Source organism: Microcaecilia unicolor, chromosome 1 (assembly GCF_901765095.1).
Source record: "Microcaecilia unicolor chromosome 1, aMicUni1.1, whole genome shotgun sequence".
NCBI lineage: Eukaryota > Metazoa > Chordata > Amphibia > Gymnophiona > Siphonopidae > Microcaecilia > Microcaecilia unicolor.
Genome location: NC_044031.1, coordinates 244,077,070 through 244,092,113, shown reverse-complemented (window position 1 = coordinate 244,092,113; position 15,044 = coordinate 244,077,070). Strand labels below are relative to the sequence as shown.

General features: G+C 43.0%; 1 protein-coding gene across 1 annotated transcript in view; it reads left to right on the top strand.

Moving 5' to 3' along the window:
* Positions 1-15,044, top strand: part of LOC115471567 (E3 ubiquitin-protein ligase MARCH6-like) — a 284,950-nt gene that overhangs the window by 251,473 nt on the left and 18,433 nt on the right. The window contains exon 24 of the mRNA XM_030205205.1: positions 10,822-10,954. Within this exon, the coding sequence (XP_030061065.1) occupies positions 10,822-10,954 (133 nt within the window). The remainder of the gene's footprint in view (positions 1-10,821; positions 10,955-15,044) is intronic.

Below are 15,044 nucleotides of genomic sequence, written 5' to 3'. Positions count from 1 at the left end.
CTTGGGGTGATAGAATCTGAGGATCTGAAGGTGACGAAACAGTGTGACAAGGCGGTGGCCGTAGCTAGAAAGTTGCTAGGCTGTATAGAGAGAGGTGTGACCAGCAGAAGAAAGGAGGTGTTGATGCCCCTGTATAAGTCTTTGGTGAGGCCCCACCTGGAGTATTGTGTTCAGTTTTGGAGGCCGTATCTTGCTAAGGATGTAAAAAGAATTGAAGCGGTTCAAAGAAAAGCTATGAGAATGGTATGGGATTTGCGTTACAAGACGTATGAGGAGAGACTTGCTGACCTGAACATGTATACCCTGGAGGAAAGGAGAAGCAGGAGTGATATGATACAGACGTTCAAACATTTGAAAGGTATTAATCCACAAACGAACCTTTTCCATAGATGGGAAGGCGGTAATGAGAGGACATGAAATGAGATTGAAGGGGGACAGACTCAAGAAAAATGTCAGGAAGTATTTTTTCACTGAGAGAGTGGTGGATACTTGGAATGCTCTCCCGCGGGAGGTGGTGGAGATGAAAACGGTAACGGAATTCAAAAATGCGTGGGATAAACATAAAGGAATCCTGTTCAGAAGGAATGGATCCTCAGAAGCTTAGCGGAGATTGGGTGGCAGAGCCGGTGGTGGGAGGCGGGGCTAGTGCTGGGCAGACTTCTACGGTCTGTGCCCTGAAAATGGCAGATACAAATCAAGGTCAGGTATACACAAAAAGTAGCACATACGAGTTTATCCTGTTGAGCAGACTGGATGGATCTGCAGGTCTTTCTCTTCCGTCATCTACTATGTTTATCTATGTCAGTCAATCAAAATATCAGTATTGTCTGCATTGTTGCAATAAATCTCAATGGAGCCAACTCAAACACTGGCTACAATGAAAGACTTACAAGCATGCTTCTCCCTTTGCTCCCCATCTGCGGTCTATCATATTTCCCTCCACTCCACTTCCCTGCCCGCTGTCCGGCCTCTGCTCTATCCTTTATTCTCACACTGCCTCTCTCCTAAATCCAGCCACTAGGTGTCACTGTTTCATAACTACTGGTATTCCTTCTTTCTCCTGATTTTTTTTTTTCCCAGAGACACAACATGGAGAGTCACAATACAAAATAAAACGTATGTAATTTAACTGTAGAAGCCAAACCCCAACAGATGGATGGATGAATGTTCTCAGAAGAACTATAGACATTCATAGATGATTAAAGGTCCCTTGAAAACTCGGTGAAAAAAAATCACCAGTTCTGCATACGCATCCTAAATTCCTATGAAATGTATTCACTCTTTTTCAACTCGGTGAGGAAAATCATGCTTCCTATTTTTTACCTTCATTATGTGCCCTTTCCAGAGCTTCCTTTCAGTTGAAAGAGATTTGTCCCCTGTGTATTTCTGCCACTCAGGTATTTAAATGTATCATCACCCCTCCCACCTTTCTTCCAGCGTATACATATTGAGATACTTAAGTCTCTCCCCATACACCTTATGCTGAAGACCACTGGTCCATTTTAGTAGTCACTATCTGGACCGACTCCATCCTGTTTATATATTTTTAAAGGTGCAGACTCTAGAACTGTACATAGTATTGTAGACCCCTCATTCTATAATAGGTTGCCTAAATTTAAATGCCTTTTCCATGCTTAAACTTATAGAATAGTGCTTTCCATGCAGGTAACTGTACTCTGCTTGTAAATGGCAGTAGCACACCTAAGTTCTATTCTGTAGTTATGCTGTAAAATGTCATAGATCATAATTTGTTAGTAGGGTGTTCACAGGGTAGGGACATAGGCAGGGCCACCATTTATGCAGACTATTAATAGAATACTATAGGTTGATCCTTTATTTTATTTTAACATTTTTTTTTTTATTGATGACTCAGCAGCAATACAGTACAGTAGCCTTCAAAGCTACAGCAAATATTACAACCAATAAATGAACAACTTGCAATATTACATGAACAGCAGTCATCACATTTTATTTTAACTCCTATCTTATCTAATATCTACCCCCCCTTTAACCAAACCCTCTGTATTCCCCATTACTGCCCACCCACCTCTCCCCCCCACCTCCCCTTCCCCCTCCCCCTTAACCCCCCCCCCCCCCCCCCCCCCCCCCCCCCCCCATTCCAGGCTGCTCTCAGCTCTTGTAATGAAATTGGAATCACCATTCCGTTAACCAAGTCCCTTAGCTAACTTTGCTGGGTTTAAGCTCAAGCGGTTCAAAATGGAACTGCGGGCCTTAGGAGCCAGGGTATTAATGTATGGCTCCCATATTTGGTAAAATCTACGTTGCGATTTAGGCTTGTAGTAAGAAGCTCTCAGCTCCATCAATAGCAGCGCTTGCCATCTGTTGCGGCATTGCCAATATGACGGTGCTTCCAATTGTACCCAGTTTACTAGGATGCATTTCTTCCCCACTACACATGCTTTGTAAATTAATAAGTTATGACAGACCCCTCAGCAAGTCAACCCCCAAAATGGCTGTCTCTGGTGTTAATGTCACGTTTCGACCCAAAATGCCCCCTAAAAATGTCTCTATCTGCGACCAATATTCATGGATCGCTTCACAGGCCCACATTGCATGATAGTAAGTGTGATAGGAATCTCCACATCTGCCACAAGTGGCTGAATCTGCTCTGCCCATTTTAAACAGTCTCGACAGTGAGGTATACGCCCTATATATACTTCTTCCTTGGCATTCCCACAGTTCAGCACTGCTAATCCTGTTATTTGTCTCATGCTACACAACAGTGATCCTGTAGTGATCTGTTTCTGTATGTCTGCCGTCCATCTCTCCGCCAATTTTCCCAGATTCTTTATTGGCCAACTTTGTAGCAATCTTTTGTGCAGCACCGAGATGGAGGCCGGATCTGTCGTTGGCATTTCATAGAGTTCTTTAATTTTGGAGGGCACATCAACTTCCAATAACTGTGAAGGCAAAGTGGCAATATAGTGAGAAAGTTGTTTGAAAGCATATATATCTGCCCACTCAATAGAGGTCAGATTCAAGGACTCCAGTGGCTTAAGGCGCCCTGCCTGGTCTACAAAATCATCTACCATAGTAAATCCCTTTTCACACCAGCTTCGCATACGCGTGTTCTCTATTCCTGGTTTAAAAACTCCATTACCCCTAATGGGTAAGAGCCTGCTAATGTGTGCATCAAAGGACCAGAGTTTTGCTAGTTCTCCCCAAATCGTTCGCAGCGGTTTCACTAGATTACTCCTACAAATATGTACAGGCAGATCTAAGGCTGCCGCCTGTAATATATAGTTTAAATGTAGGGGACACATTCAATCTTCTTCCATCTGCAGTGGGGTATAACGAGATGACCCCTGCAGCCAGTCTCCCAAATGTCGTAATAAACAGGTTCTATTGTATCTCCAGAAGTTCAGTATACCTAGCCCTCCTCTGTTCCACCCCTCCATCATTCCTGTCATACTAATCTGTGGCTTTCTTATTCCAGATAAATTTTGATAGCAAGCCAAGCAATTTATTCCAGTCCCTTTTAGTGAGGCACAACGGCAAAGTCTGAAAACAATAAAGCCACTTAGGAAATATAATCATGTTAAACAGTGATATTCTACCCAATAGTGACACTGGCAGCTCTGCCCATCTTTCCATCCATAACTTAGTGCTAGAGAGAGAGCAGCTTGTCAGTATTCAGTTTATACAGCCTTTTCGGATCTCCTGGTAGTTGTATACCTAAGTACTTAAATGTATCTCTCGTTACTTTTAATGGGCAATTGATCTGAGACCACTCTACATCTGAGATATGCAGGGGCTGAACTTCAGATTTATCTAAATTATTACGGAAGCCCGAGTAGTCCTCAAATTCTGTAAATATCTCCAGAAGCGCTGCCAAGGAGATCCGAGGCTCCTGCAGTATCACCAATAAATCATCCGCAAAGGCTGCTATTTTAAAGTGCTCGCTTTCCTGCCTCTACCCTCTTCACCTCTTCCATACTCAGGATATCTCTAATTAGGGGATCCATCACCAAAACAAACAAAATAGGGGAGAGGGGACAGCCTTGTCTCGTGCCTCTTGCTATGGGAAAGGAGTCCAAAACTATTCCATTAACAGCTACCTCCGCTACTGGCTATATCCTCTAATTCCATATGCCTCCAGTGTTGCATACATGAAGTCCCAATTAACACGGTCAAACGCTTTTTCAGCGTCAAAGCTTACTCGGAGCGAGGGCTTACAGATCCTGTGTATTTCCTCCAGTGTTAATAATATCTTTCTCAAACTGTGTGCTACTGATCGCTTTCGAACAAATTCTATTTGCGGCTCCGCTATCAATGACTGTAATACTCAGCCAGCCTGTTCGCCATGATTTTGGCAAGCAACTTTGCTTCATACGGTAGCAGGGAAATAGGTCAGTATGAACCCGCTCTATCCGGGTCTCTGCCTGGTTTTAACAGCACAATTATCTGAGCTTTCCGCAGTGTATCCGGCAATTTCCCTGCCACCACTATGGCATTAAACACCACCGTCAGACAGGAGGCTATATCATTTATCATCAGTTTGTAAAATTCAGACGTATAGCCATCTGTCCCCAGTGCTTTACACAGTGGGCTAGCTCTGATACACCACCTCACTTCTTCCTCAGTAATCTCAGCATTAAGCATAGCTTGCTGCGCTTCCTTTATCTGAGGGAGCTCCTGGCCTGCTAAATAAGAAGTCGCATCAAGCCCTTCACCTGCCAAAGGTGAATATAGATTAGCATAAAAAATTTTAAACACCTTGTTAATATCCACATTTGTATGAGAATAAGAGCCCTGCTCATTTGGAACCCTAGTTACATACCTACTCCCCCCTACTTGATTTACCAAGCGTGCCAACAGTCTGCCCTGTTTATTAGCATGTTGATAAAGCTGGAAACAAAAATATGTTATTGACTTTTATGTTCTCACCTGAATCATTTGATTTAGTTCCACTTGTGATGCCAGGAGTTTAGTCTTATTCCCTACCGTCGGTGTACGCCCATATATCTGCTTTTCCCTTCCTACCCGGAGCTCTAACCGCACCAGCTCTGCATCTTTCGCCCTCTTTTGATACACTGAATACGAGATAATGTGCCCCCTCAAGACCACTTTTGCTGCTTCCCAAAAAAGGATCGGGTCCCTATTATAACTTTCTTGATTGCATGCTACGTATTCTCCCCATTTCTCCTGCATAAACAAGAGGAACTGAGGATCATAATATAGTGTTTTGGGAAATTTCCATCGAAATCCTATCTTCTCCTCTTTGCTCCAATCCAACATCACCTAAATCATCGCATGATCCGACACTGCAGTAATATCAATCTCTGCTTACGTTAACCTAGACGAAATGTTCCCTGATATTAATAGGTAGTCAATACGCGATTGCATACCGTGAGCTCTAGATAAGTGAGTAAAATCACGGGTACTAGGATGCAACAGGTGCCACGAGTCCACGAATTCCAGGGCAGAGCAGATCCAGGGTATTCCTCTGACAAGGTTCACAGGAGCCGCCCTTATGGGACCCGTACTGTCCATCATAGGGTCGGACACCAAGTTAAAGTCCCCTCCTATTATGATTGGGGTCTGATCAAAAGTATGCATCTGTTTAATAATTCTCTGAAAAAACTTTGTCGTATTGATTTAGCGCATACAGGTTTACCAACAGTAACGGCTTATTCAAAATGATATGCTGAATTATGTATCTACCCTTGGGGTCTATAACACTATTATTCAAAACATATTGTGTCCCTTTCCTGAACAGAATAGCTTCACCTGCTCTTTTATTTTGGGCGGGACTATCCACCATCTCCTTCACCCACCACCTGCATAGCTTCTGATGTTCAGTTCCACTTAAATGGCTTTCTTGCAACATAACGATATTCGCTTTTTGTCTATTTAAGGCCTGCAACAGCTTAGCCCGCTTAACTGGTGATGAGATACCACCTACATTCCATGGAATTATTTTGACCATCTGGTCAGGCCTCCGTATGTACATTATAGTACAGTCACTGTTGTTCCCTGCCCCCCCCCCCCCCCAATCGTCACCTGCCAGAATATCCATGTAGCGTCCCAATTTCTCTCATTACCATGTATCAGGCTGCCTGGAATGACGCCCTCCCCCCCGCCCTCTCAAGACTATCCCATCCCTACCCCATCCCGCAAACCCATTTGAACTCCTAGACGAGTTCATCACGTTTAGGCACCTCATACCTCCTCCCCTTCACGAAACCGAAGGGCCCACACCTAACACAACAAAATACTCCATCCCCGTATTCCCCGCTCCTCTATGCCTCAACACCTATCTCTAACACACTGTTATTCTGATTTATTCCAGCTCATCGCTGATTAAAACGTAAGCTCTTGTGATACCCTGGTCTTTACCAAAGAAATCCCCCAGTTATAACAAAATATGGGGATTACTTCTCAAGGAGGCGGGGTTCCTATATATTAAATACATGCCTCTCGAATGAGACCTAACACTGAACATTTTAACAGTAACATAGCAATATCCCTCCCCATGTCAAGAACCATTGTTAGAAACTCCCTCCCGTATTGTAAAACACAACTGGTTGAATATGAAAACCTGCAGTCCAGGGTTATAAGCTGTACCCGTGTACTCCCTTGTTGCATATGCAGTGACAGCTATTCTTTGCTATTGGAACACAGTCTTCTGGGCCACTTCACTAGGTTGTTATCCAGCAAAATGCAAGAGCCATCCGTCCTCTAATATTCCTCAGGTCCTTATCAAACTAGTAGTTCGCTGTCAGGGAAAACACTCCTTCAGAGTATCTTATAATGAAAAGTTAAGATCGAAACTTATTTCCAGCCTCGGGCTCAAACTTCAAACCCGATCAGCGACGTATCAGTTTTTTCTCACCCTCTCTGGCTGTAGTCAGCCTCCTGCCATTCCCGCCAGTTTTTCACTCTGTTACAGTAGGTGTTAGGGCCTTAATGAAGTCTTTAGCTGCCTGTACCGTCTCCAAAGTTTTTTCAGTCCCATCTTGAAAGATCTTTAGTTTGGCTGGGTTTATTAAAGGAAATTTGATCTTTCGATTATAAAGCTCTGTACACATCGGCGCAAAGGCTCTTCTGGCAGTCGCTACCTTTGTGGAATAATCTTGAAAACATAAAATATGCTTGCCTTCATGCTGCAGCTGCTGTCCCAATCTGAGCGCTTTCACAATCGCTTGCTTATGTCCGTACTGCAAGATTCGCAGTATCACCACTCTCGGTCTATCCCCTGCCGCTCTCCTCGGTCCCACCCGATGGGCCGTCTCGATTCAGAGCGGTTCCTTTAAGTTGTTGAGCTGCAGTTCTTTGGGGAGCCAGCACTCCAAATAGTCCACGAGTTCAGGGTCCTTAAGTTGTTCCGGGAGACTCGATCTATTTTCTAAATCTTCTAATTTTTGTTCCAGATCGTTCACTTTAGAGCGCAGGGCCTCCGTTGGTTCCGCTGCCTCCGTCATACGATCCTCGATGTCACTAATCTGCTGCTGCATGTGGTCTAGATCTAAATGAAATCCGTCCAGCCGTTCATGTGCAGCTTCAGCTCTGTCAAACAGCGCCTGTAGTTTTTTATCCAGGGCAGCTTCCAAGACCGCTGTGATGTTATTTCAGCCATCCACGCTGAACTCACCGAGGTAGGAAGTTGGCCTGGTGCCTCCGCCATTTTAGATTTGGCCCCTTTGATCTCTTTCTCTTTTTTTTTCTGCGCTTTCGAGGTCATCTCAGCGCATTCGGGAGTTGTACTCTGTCTCTCCTTCACTTCTGATTATTCCACCACTCTGACCCGGTGTCAGCCCTTTGGTTTAGCTGATTATAGCAAGATTTTAGGGAGGAAGTGTGGGAGCTCCGCTTTCCAGCGTCTTCACTCCACCATGGCACCACGTGACCTCCCTAGGTTGATCCTTTATTGTAAACTGCCATGTTGCCTGTGCTGAGGCTAACCTGCGGTACATAACTATTGCCATACTGGGACAGACCAAAGGTCCATCAAGCCCAGCATCCTGTGTCCAACAGTGGCCAATCCAAGTCACAAATACCTGGCAAGATCCCAGAAAAGTACGAAACATTTTATACTGCTTATCCAATTTAAGTCTATGGACTTTTCCTTTAGGAAGCCGTCCAAACCTTTTTTAAACTCTTCTAAGCTAACTGCCTTTACCACATTCTCTGGCAACTAATTCCAGAGTTTAATTACACGTTGAGTGAAAACTTTTCTCAGATTCATTTTAAATTTACTACTTTGTAGCTTCATCGCATGCCCCCTAGTCCTAGTATTTTTGGAAAGCGTAAACAGATGCTTCACGTCTACCCGTTCAACTCCACTCATTATTTTATAGACCTCTATCATATCTCCCCTCAGCTGCTATTTCTCCAAGCTGAGGAGCCCTAGCCACTTTAGTCTTTCCTCATAGGGGAGTCATCCCATCCCCTTTATCATTTTCATCGCCCTTCTCTTCAACTTTTCTAATTCCACTATATCTTCTTTGAGATGCGGCGACTAGAATTGAACACAATATTTGAGGTGCGTTCGCACCATGGAGCAATACAAAGGCATTATAACGTCCTCATTTTTGTTTTCCATTCCTTTCCTAATAATACCTAACATTCTATTTGCTTTTGTTAGTCACAGCAGCACACTGGTTTCAACGTATCATCAATGACGACACCTAGATCCCTTTCTTGGTCTGTTACTCCTAACGTGGAACGTTGCATGACGTAGCTATAATTCAGGTTCCTCTTTCCTATATGCATCACATTAAACTTGCTCACATTAAACATCATCTGCCATTTAGACTCCCAGTCTTGTAAGGTCCTCTTGTAATTTTTCACAATCCTCCCGCAATTTAACGACTTTGAATAACTTTGTGTTGTCAGCAAATTTAATTACCTCACTAGTTACTCCCATTTCTAGGTCATTTATAAATATGTTAAAAAGCAGCGGTCCCAGCACAGAGCGCTGGGGAACCCCACTAACTACCCTTCTCCATTGAGAATACTGACCATTTAACCCTACTCTCTGTTTTCTATCTTTTAGCTAGTGTTTAATCCACAATAGAACACTATCTCCTATCCCATGACTCTCCAATTTCCTCTGGAGTCTTTTTATTTATTTATTTATTTATTTATTTATTTATTTTTGTTTGTTCGTTGCATTTGTATCCCACATTTTCCCACCTCTTTGCAGGCTCAATGTGGCTTACATAGTACCGTAAACGGTGTTAACCGATTCCGGTGTAAACAAATACAAGGTGTGAACAATATCAAGGTGATATGGTAGAGTGAGGTACATGTATGGTAAAGACAATTGGGGAGAACTTAGGGAGGGAGAGGAAGAGTTTAGGGTATGTCCATTAGGGTCTTTGGTTACGTTGTGTCACAAATGTCCAGGTTTTTTATGTTGGGTCGGTGGGGTATGCTCTTGTGAAGAGGTCTTCTTTTTTTTTTGTGCTTTCCGGAAGTTTGAGTGGTCAAGTTTGGTTTTTACTGCTTTTGGTAGTGTGTTCCACAGTTGTGCGCTCAAGTAGGAAAAGCTGGATGCATAAGTGGATTTGTATTTAAGTTCTTTGCTGCTTGGGTAGTGGAGGTTTAGGTATGAACGTGCTGATTTTATGGTGTTTCTAAGTGGCAGGTCAATGAGGTCTGTCATGTATCCCGGTGCATCGCCGTAAATGATTTTATGAACGGTCGTGCAGATTTTGAAAGTGATACATTTCTTAACTGGAAGCCAGTGCAGTTTTTCTCAGAGTGGTTTGGCGCTGTCAAAATGCGTTTTTCCGAATATAAGCCTTGCTGCTGTGTTTTGGGCGGTCTGCATTTTCTTTATAATTTGTTCTTTACATCCCGCATAGATTCCATTACAGTAGTCTGTGTGGCTTAGTACCATTGACTGTACCAGGTTGCGAAATATTTCCCTCGGGAAGAATGATTTCACTTGTTCTAGTTTCTACATTGAGAGAAACATTTTTTTTATGGTTGAGTTGACTCAGTTTTGATGCCTGGTCGGACTGATTGATTCCCAGTGATGGTGTGCTATAGATAATATTTTTAGCTGTGAGTAACAGCTCCTGAGGACGCCTATTGAGCGAAACACATGATTGGTACGCCAATTGAGCGAAACAGATTGTTTGTGTCGAGCTGAAAATAAGCTGAAGCTGAGCTGAAAATGAGCTGAAGCTACACGATCAATAAGAAGGATTTTGAGCTGGACAAGGAGTTGAAACTATTGGATGTGAAGAGCCTTGTTGGATTGGTTACTAGATTTCAGACTGTTGGAGGTCAGTTTTATTCCGTGGTGAAATTAATGCCCTGCAGTGGGACAACATCGGATGTTGAATGCTGTTGAAACATTAAAGGTTTGGACACTAGGATGTTCTCCCACGGGATGATCTGACAGACTGATGCCTTTTTGGCTTTTTGATCTTTTGGTTCTTTGGTTTTTATGGGTAATGAATGTATGAATGAATGATGAATGGTCATGATATATTTTTATATATGAGATTTTGAGATGTGTATTTATAGAATAATTTGAGTGAGTAATCATTGTTTATATTCAATATTAATAAAGATGATATGTTAACTATATATAAAATATTTACGTTTTCCTAATTTGTAGTTGTTAGGTTTTCACTATACCAACAATGAATATGCATGGAGAGATTTACATGCAGTAAAGGCAGTGCATACAAATTTCTCATGCATATTCGTTGTGGTTATCTTGAAAACCAGACTGACTTAGATTGTCACAAGGACTGAGCTGAAAACCCCTGATGTAGATGTTATGGTGTTCTATCTCCTCCATACTAAAAGAAATAACTCTGTTATGTGGTTGTCTTGTAGGTTTATGCAAATGGTATTCGTAACATCGACCTATATTACATAATTAGAAAACTGGCAGCACCAGTCATCTCTGTGCTTTTGCTTTCCCTTTGTGTCCCCTACATCATAGCCGCTGGTATTGTTCCATTGCTAGGTATGTATGTATCTTCCAGGTAAATGGACAAATCATGGTCCGTACAATTAGGAGTCAGTGTTGCCTTGAACTGCTACTGAAAAATGCATGAGCTAAATATATCTGCTATATTTTGTATTATAAGCATGCCACCAATGTTACTTTGAGCTTAGTTCCAAAACTAAAATATTTCAGGATAAGGATATGCCGAGCCACCCTGGAGGTAATGGAATATGGATGTAATTCAGTACAGGTAGCCTAAAGTTAGGTACTAGGATACTGCGTATTAAGTGTGAGTTCTGTGTCAGCAATTACTCATGAGTTGCCTTGTAGAATTCTAGCAAAAGTCAGCAGATAAGTGCCTACATTTAGGCGTGGCAGCTTGCATTGTTATTGACTAGTGTGAATGTCCATGCCTAAATGTTACAATATGTGCATAATTGTTGATTATTCCATTACCTTAGTGTGTAAGTGCTAGGCATTCCCCAACCCCTCCCATTTCCATCCCTATTGCAATTGTGTGCAATAGAATTTGTTTACAAAATTATAGAACACCAAATAAGTGCAGTTAGTGCATAACTTCAAATTAGTGCCAATTAACTGTTATCACTGATAATTGGTTTAGTGCCAATTAGAAGTTAATTTATCATTTAGGCCAGCAGTTTCCAAATGGTGCACCTTGGCACCCCAGGACACAGCAGCAAACTTATAGGGTTGCTGCGGCATATTTTTCCACCTCCCTTCCACTGCCACCCAATTGACTGCAGTGGCAAAACAAGTTGCAGCCATTGAGGGCCACTGAGAGACTGAGCCGTGCCCGGGGCAGGGCCACCCCTCCACCCCCCCAGATCACTGTTGCCTCCCACCCGCCGCAAATACCTTGGCTGGTGGCGATCCCAAAGCCCCGCCAGCAGAATTGTCTTCCTTCACCACTGCTCTTCTTCACTTTGCTGCATGGCCTGCCCCTGTGGCTGCTTTTCTCTCACATCGCTCATGCTCAGTGTCAAAACCGAGCATGGTGCGGCCTGAGGGGAAAAGCAGCCACAGGGGCAGGCCACGCGGCAGAGTGAAGAGCAGTGCTGGATGAACATCTCTTCTGCTTGTGGGGTCTGGGGGGAGGACCCCCGCCAGCCTGCTTTATCTGTTCCTTTGGGTCCTCCCCATCCTCCAAGGGGGGCCCGGCACCGGAGTTTTCTCTCTCCTGCTCATGTCAGGATGCGATCACCCGGGTCCTGTCAGGATCAAGAGAGAGACAGACCCTAGTGCTGGGCCAACCTTGCAGCCATTGTGGGGCCGGACTCTCCATATGTACAGCTGATGGTCCTGCCCCTTTGGAAATCACTTCCTGTTCTGGGTCATCACCAGCAGCATCATGAATGAAGAGTCCTGCCACACGGTGGCTGTAGTTTTCTTTGCCGCCTCTGCTGCAGGTTTACAGAAGCGGCAGAGGTTGTGTTTGGGGGGGGGGGGGGGGGGGACACAAAGGAGGTAGATGCTGGATTGGAGGGGCTTAGGCTGAATGGAAGAGGGGAGAGAAAGAGAGCAGAAGCTGAGTGGAAGGGAGAGAGTGGGTAGAAGCTGGATGGAAGGGGGAAGAGAAGGTGGACAGAAGCTAGATGGAAGGGGGAAGAGAAGGTGGGCAGAGGCTGGATGGAAGAGGGCATTGTCAGTGGCTGAAGCATGCTACTGATTTGCTCGCTGCGCAGGCAGCATGGAGCTTAGGCTTCAGGCAGTGGACCTTTTCATTTGGCGGGTCTTTGGCATTCCTACCTGCAAAGGTGGGACTCAATACCTTCAGTGTGTTGGTGGGGGGGGAGGGAAGAGACCAGAGAGGAATATGTAGCTGTGACCCAAGAAAGTTTGGGAACTACTAAATTAAGCACATAACTATAGATATTTTATAACCTGCATGTGTATTTTGTGCACTAAGCATAAACTTGTATGCACGAAATTATAGAATGAGGAAGCATGTATGTTTAAAGCAGGAAGATCTCATTTTCCATTTTGTTCTTGTTGCAACATTGTTTAAACTTTCTGAAGCCTCGCTGACACATGATATGTAAATATAAAAGAAATAACCATGGAAAAAACAATTCCCAAGAGGTGCTCAAAAGAGAGAAAATGGCACACATCCCTGCAATATTCCAAACTGCAAAGTGTGCCAGCACATATATATCACAGGACCCCCTCAGTTACTTACCTGGGAAAACATTAAGGGGAATCCTACTCATGCTCTTCAGATGTAGTATATATCATTTGATTCAAAGAATGTGGAGAACAGCAGAACAATAGGAGGCAGGAATCTGCGAATGCACAGGCAGTGCAGATATAGAGCAGACCTTACAAACCAGATGGTAAGGTAGTAGGCTGTTAGAATAAAAAAACAGTGCCCAATGTGACCACGTTTCACTTGTGTAAGGCTCCACCAGGCCTATAACTGCTCAACGATGTCTCCAGACATACCACAATTCAAATCAGGAAATGCAGTGCAAACATCTCTCCAAATGAAATCTTCAAAGACTTTGGTGGTAACTTGTTTCACATAGGAACACAGTCCTACAACTCACCCCCATCCTCATTGATTTTTCACAAATTTTTATTGTCTTATTTTTACTTATAAACTATTTTTGAGAATTTTAATATAATAAAAATATCTTAACTTATACAGAAAGACCCACAACCAACATAAATCATGTTTTGCCAGTTGGGCTGCATTAGGGTTAGTCATCTGTCTCTGAACTATAACTACGTGATGCAAAGTTCCATGTTAGGAGTCACTGACCAAGAAAGGGATTTTGGCGTCGTTGTTGATACATTAAAACCCTCTGCTCAGTGTGCTGCGGCGGCTAAGAAAGCAAATAGAATGTTAGGTATTATTAGGAAAGGAATGGAAAACAAAAGTGAAGACATTGTAATGCCTTTGTATCTGTCCATGGTACGACCACACCTCGAATATTGTGTTTAATTCTGGTCACCGCATCTCAACAAAAAATAGACCATTGTTAAATTGACTTGGGGAAAATCCACTGCTATTTCTGGGATAAGCAGCATAAAATATATTAAACTTTTTTGGGATCTTGCCAGGTATTTATGACCTGGATTGGCACTGTTGGAAATAGGATGCTGGGCTTGATGGACCTTTGGTCTGTCCCAGTGTGTCAATACTTATGTACTTATGTAATAAAGTTCTTCTGTATGAATCAAAATAACATCATCTTCTAGCTTACCTTCAATCTCTGGGAATCTCTAGTAGTGTTCTCTGGTAGTTCTCGTCATTTCTTTCTGATTGGTATTTCTGTGTTTCTACCATCTCTTCTGTTCATCTGCTAGATCACTAAACTTCAGCTCTCTCTCAACTATTTAACATTTTCTTAAGTCCTTTAGCTCTTCTCATTCAGAATTGCAACATTAAATTCTTTATATATACGTCAATGACATTTATCTCCACTCCCAATTTTTCCAGTATCTCCACTTACTCCTGATTTAGCTCTGTTACAGTCATGTCTCCACTCACTTGTGGATTGGCTTGTACAGCACAAGATGGTAGTCAATTCTTCAAAGACTAAAACCTGTTGGATTACAGGTTTCCTTTCCCTTCCGTCTATCCCAATTAATCTCTTCATTATTCATATTATTCCCATTTCGTCCTTCCGTTACCTAGGGGTAATCTTTGATTTCTAAACTGGCATTTAATCACCAGGTTTCCCAAGTCATCAAAAAGGGTTTCTCTTGGCTTCGCAAAATTTGATTTGTTAAGCGATTTCTTGATTTCTATGCACTTCACACTCTTATTCATACTTCTGTCATTACCTGCATCGACTACTGTAATTCCATTTACTGTGGCATTTAGAACTACCTCCTCCATCGTCTACAAATCCTTCAAAACTCTGCTGTCCATTGCGTATGTAATGGCTAATGATATGATCGTGCTAATACTCGCACTGGATACCGGTATGTTTTAGATGTTAGTTTAAGGTCCTCTGTCTAATGTACAAGGTAACAGTTCCTCTGTTAACCATTCTGTACACTCATTTGTTCTTCAATCTCACTATGAATCTACTCATGCTTCAGCCTACTGTTTTCCTTCCTCCTCCCTTTGGAATGGTTTGCC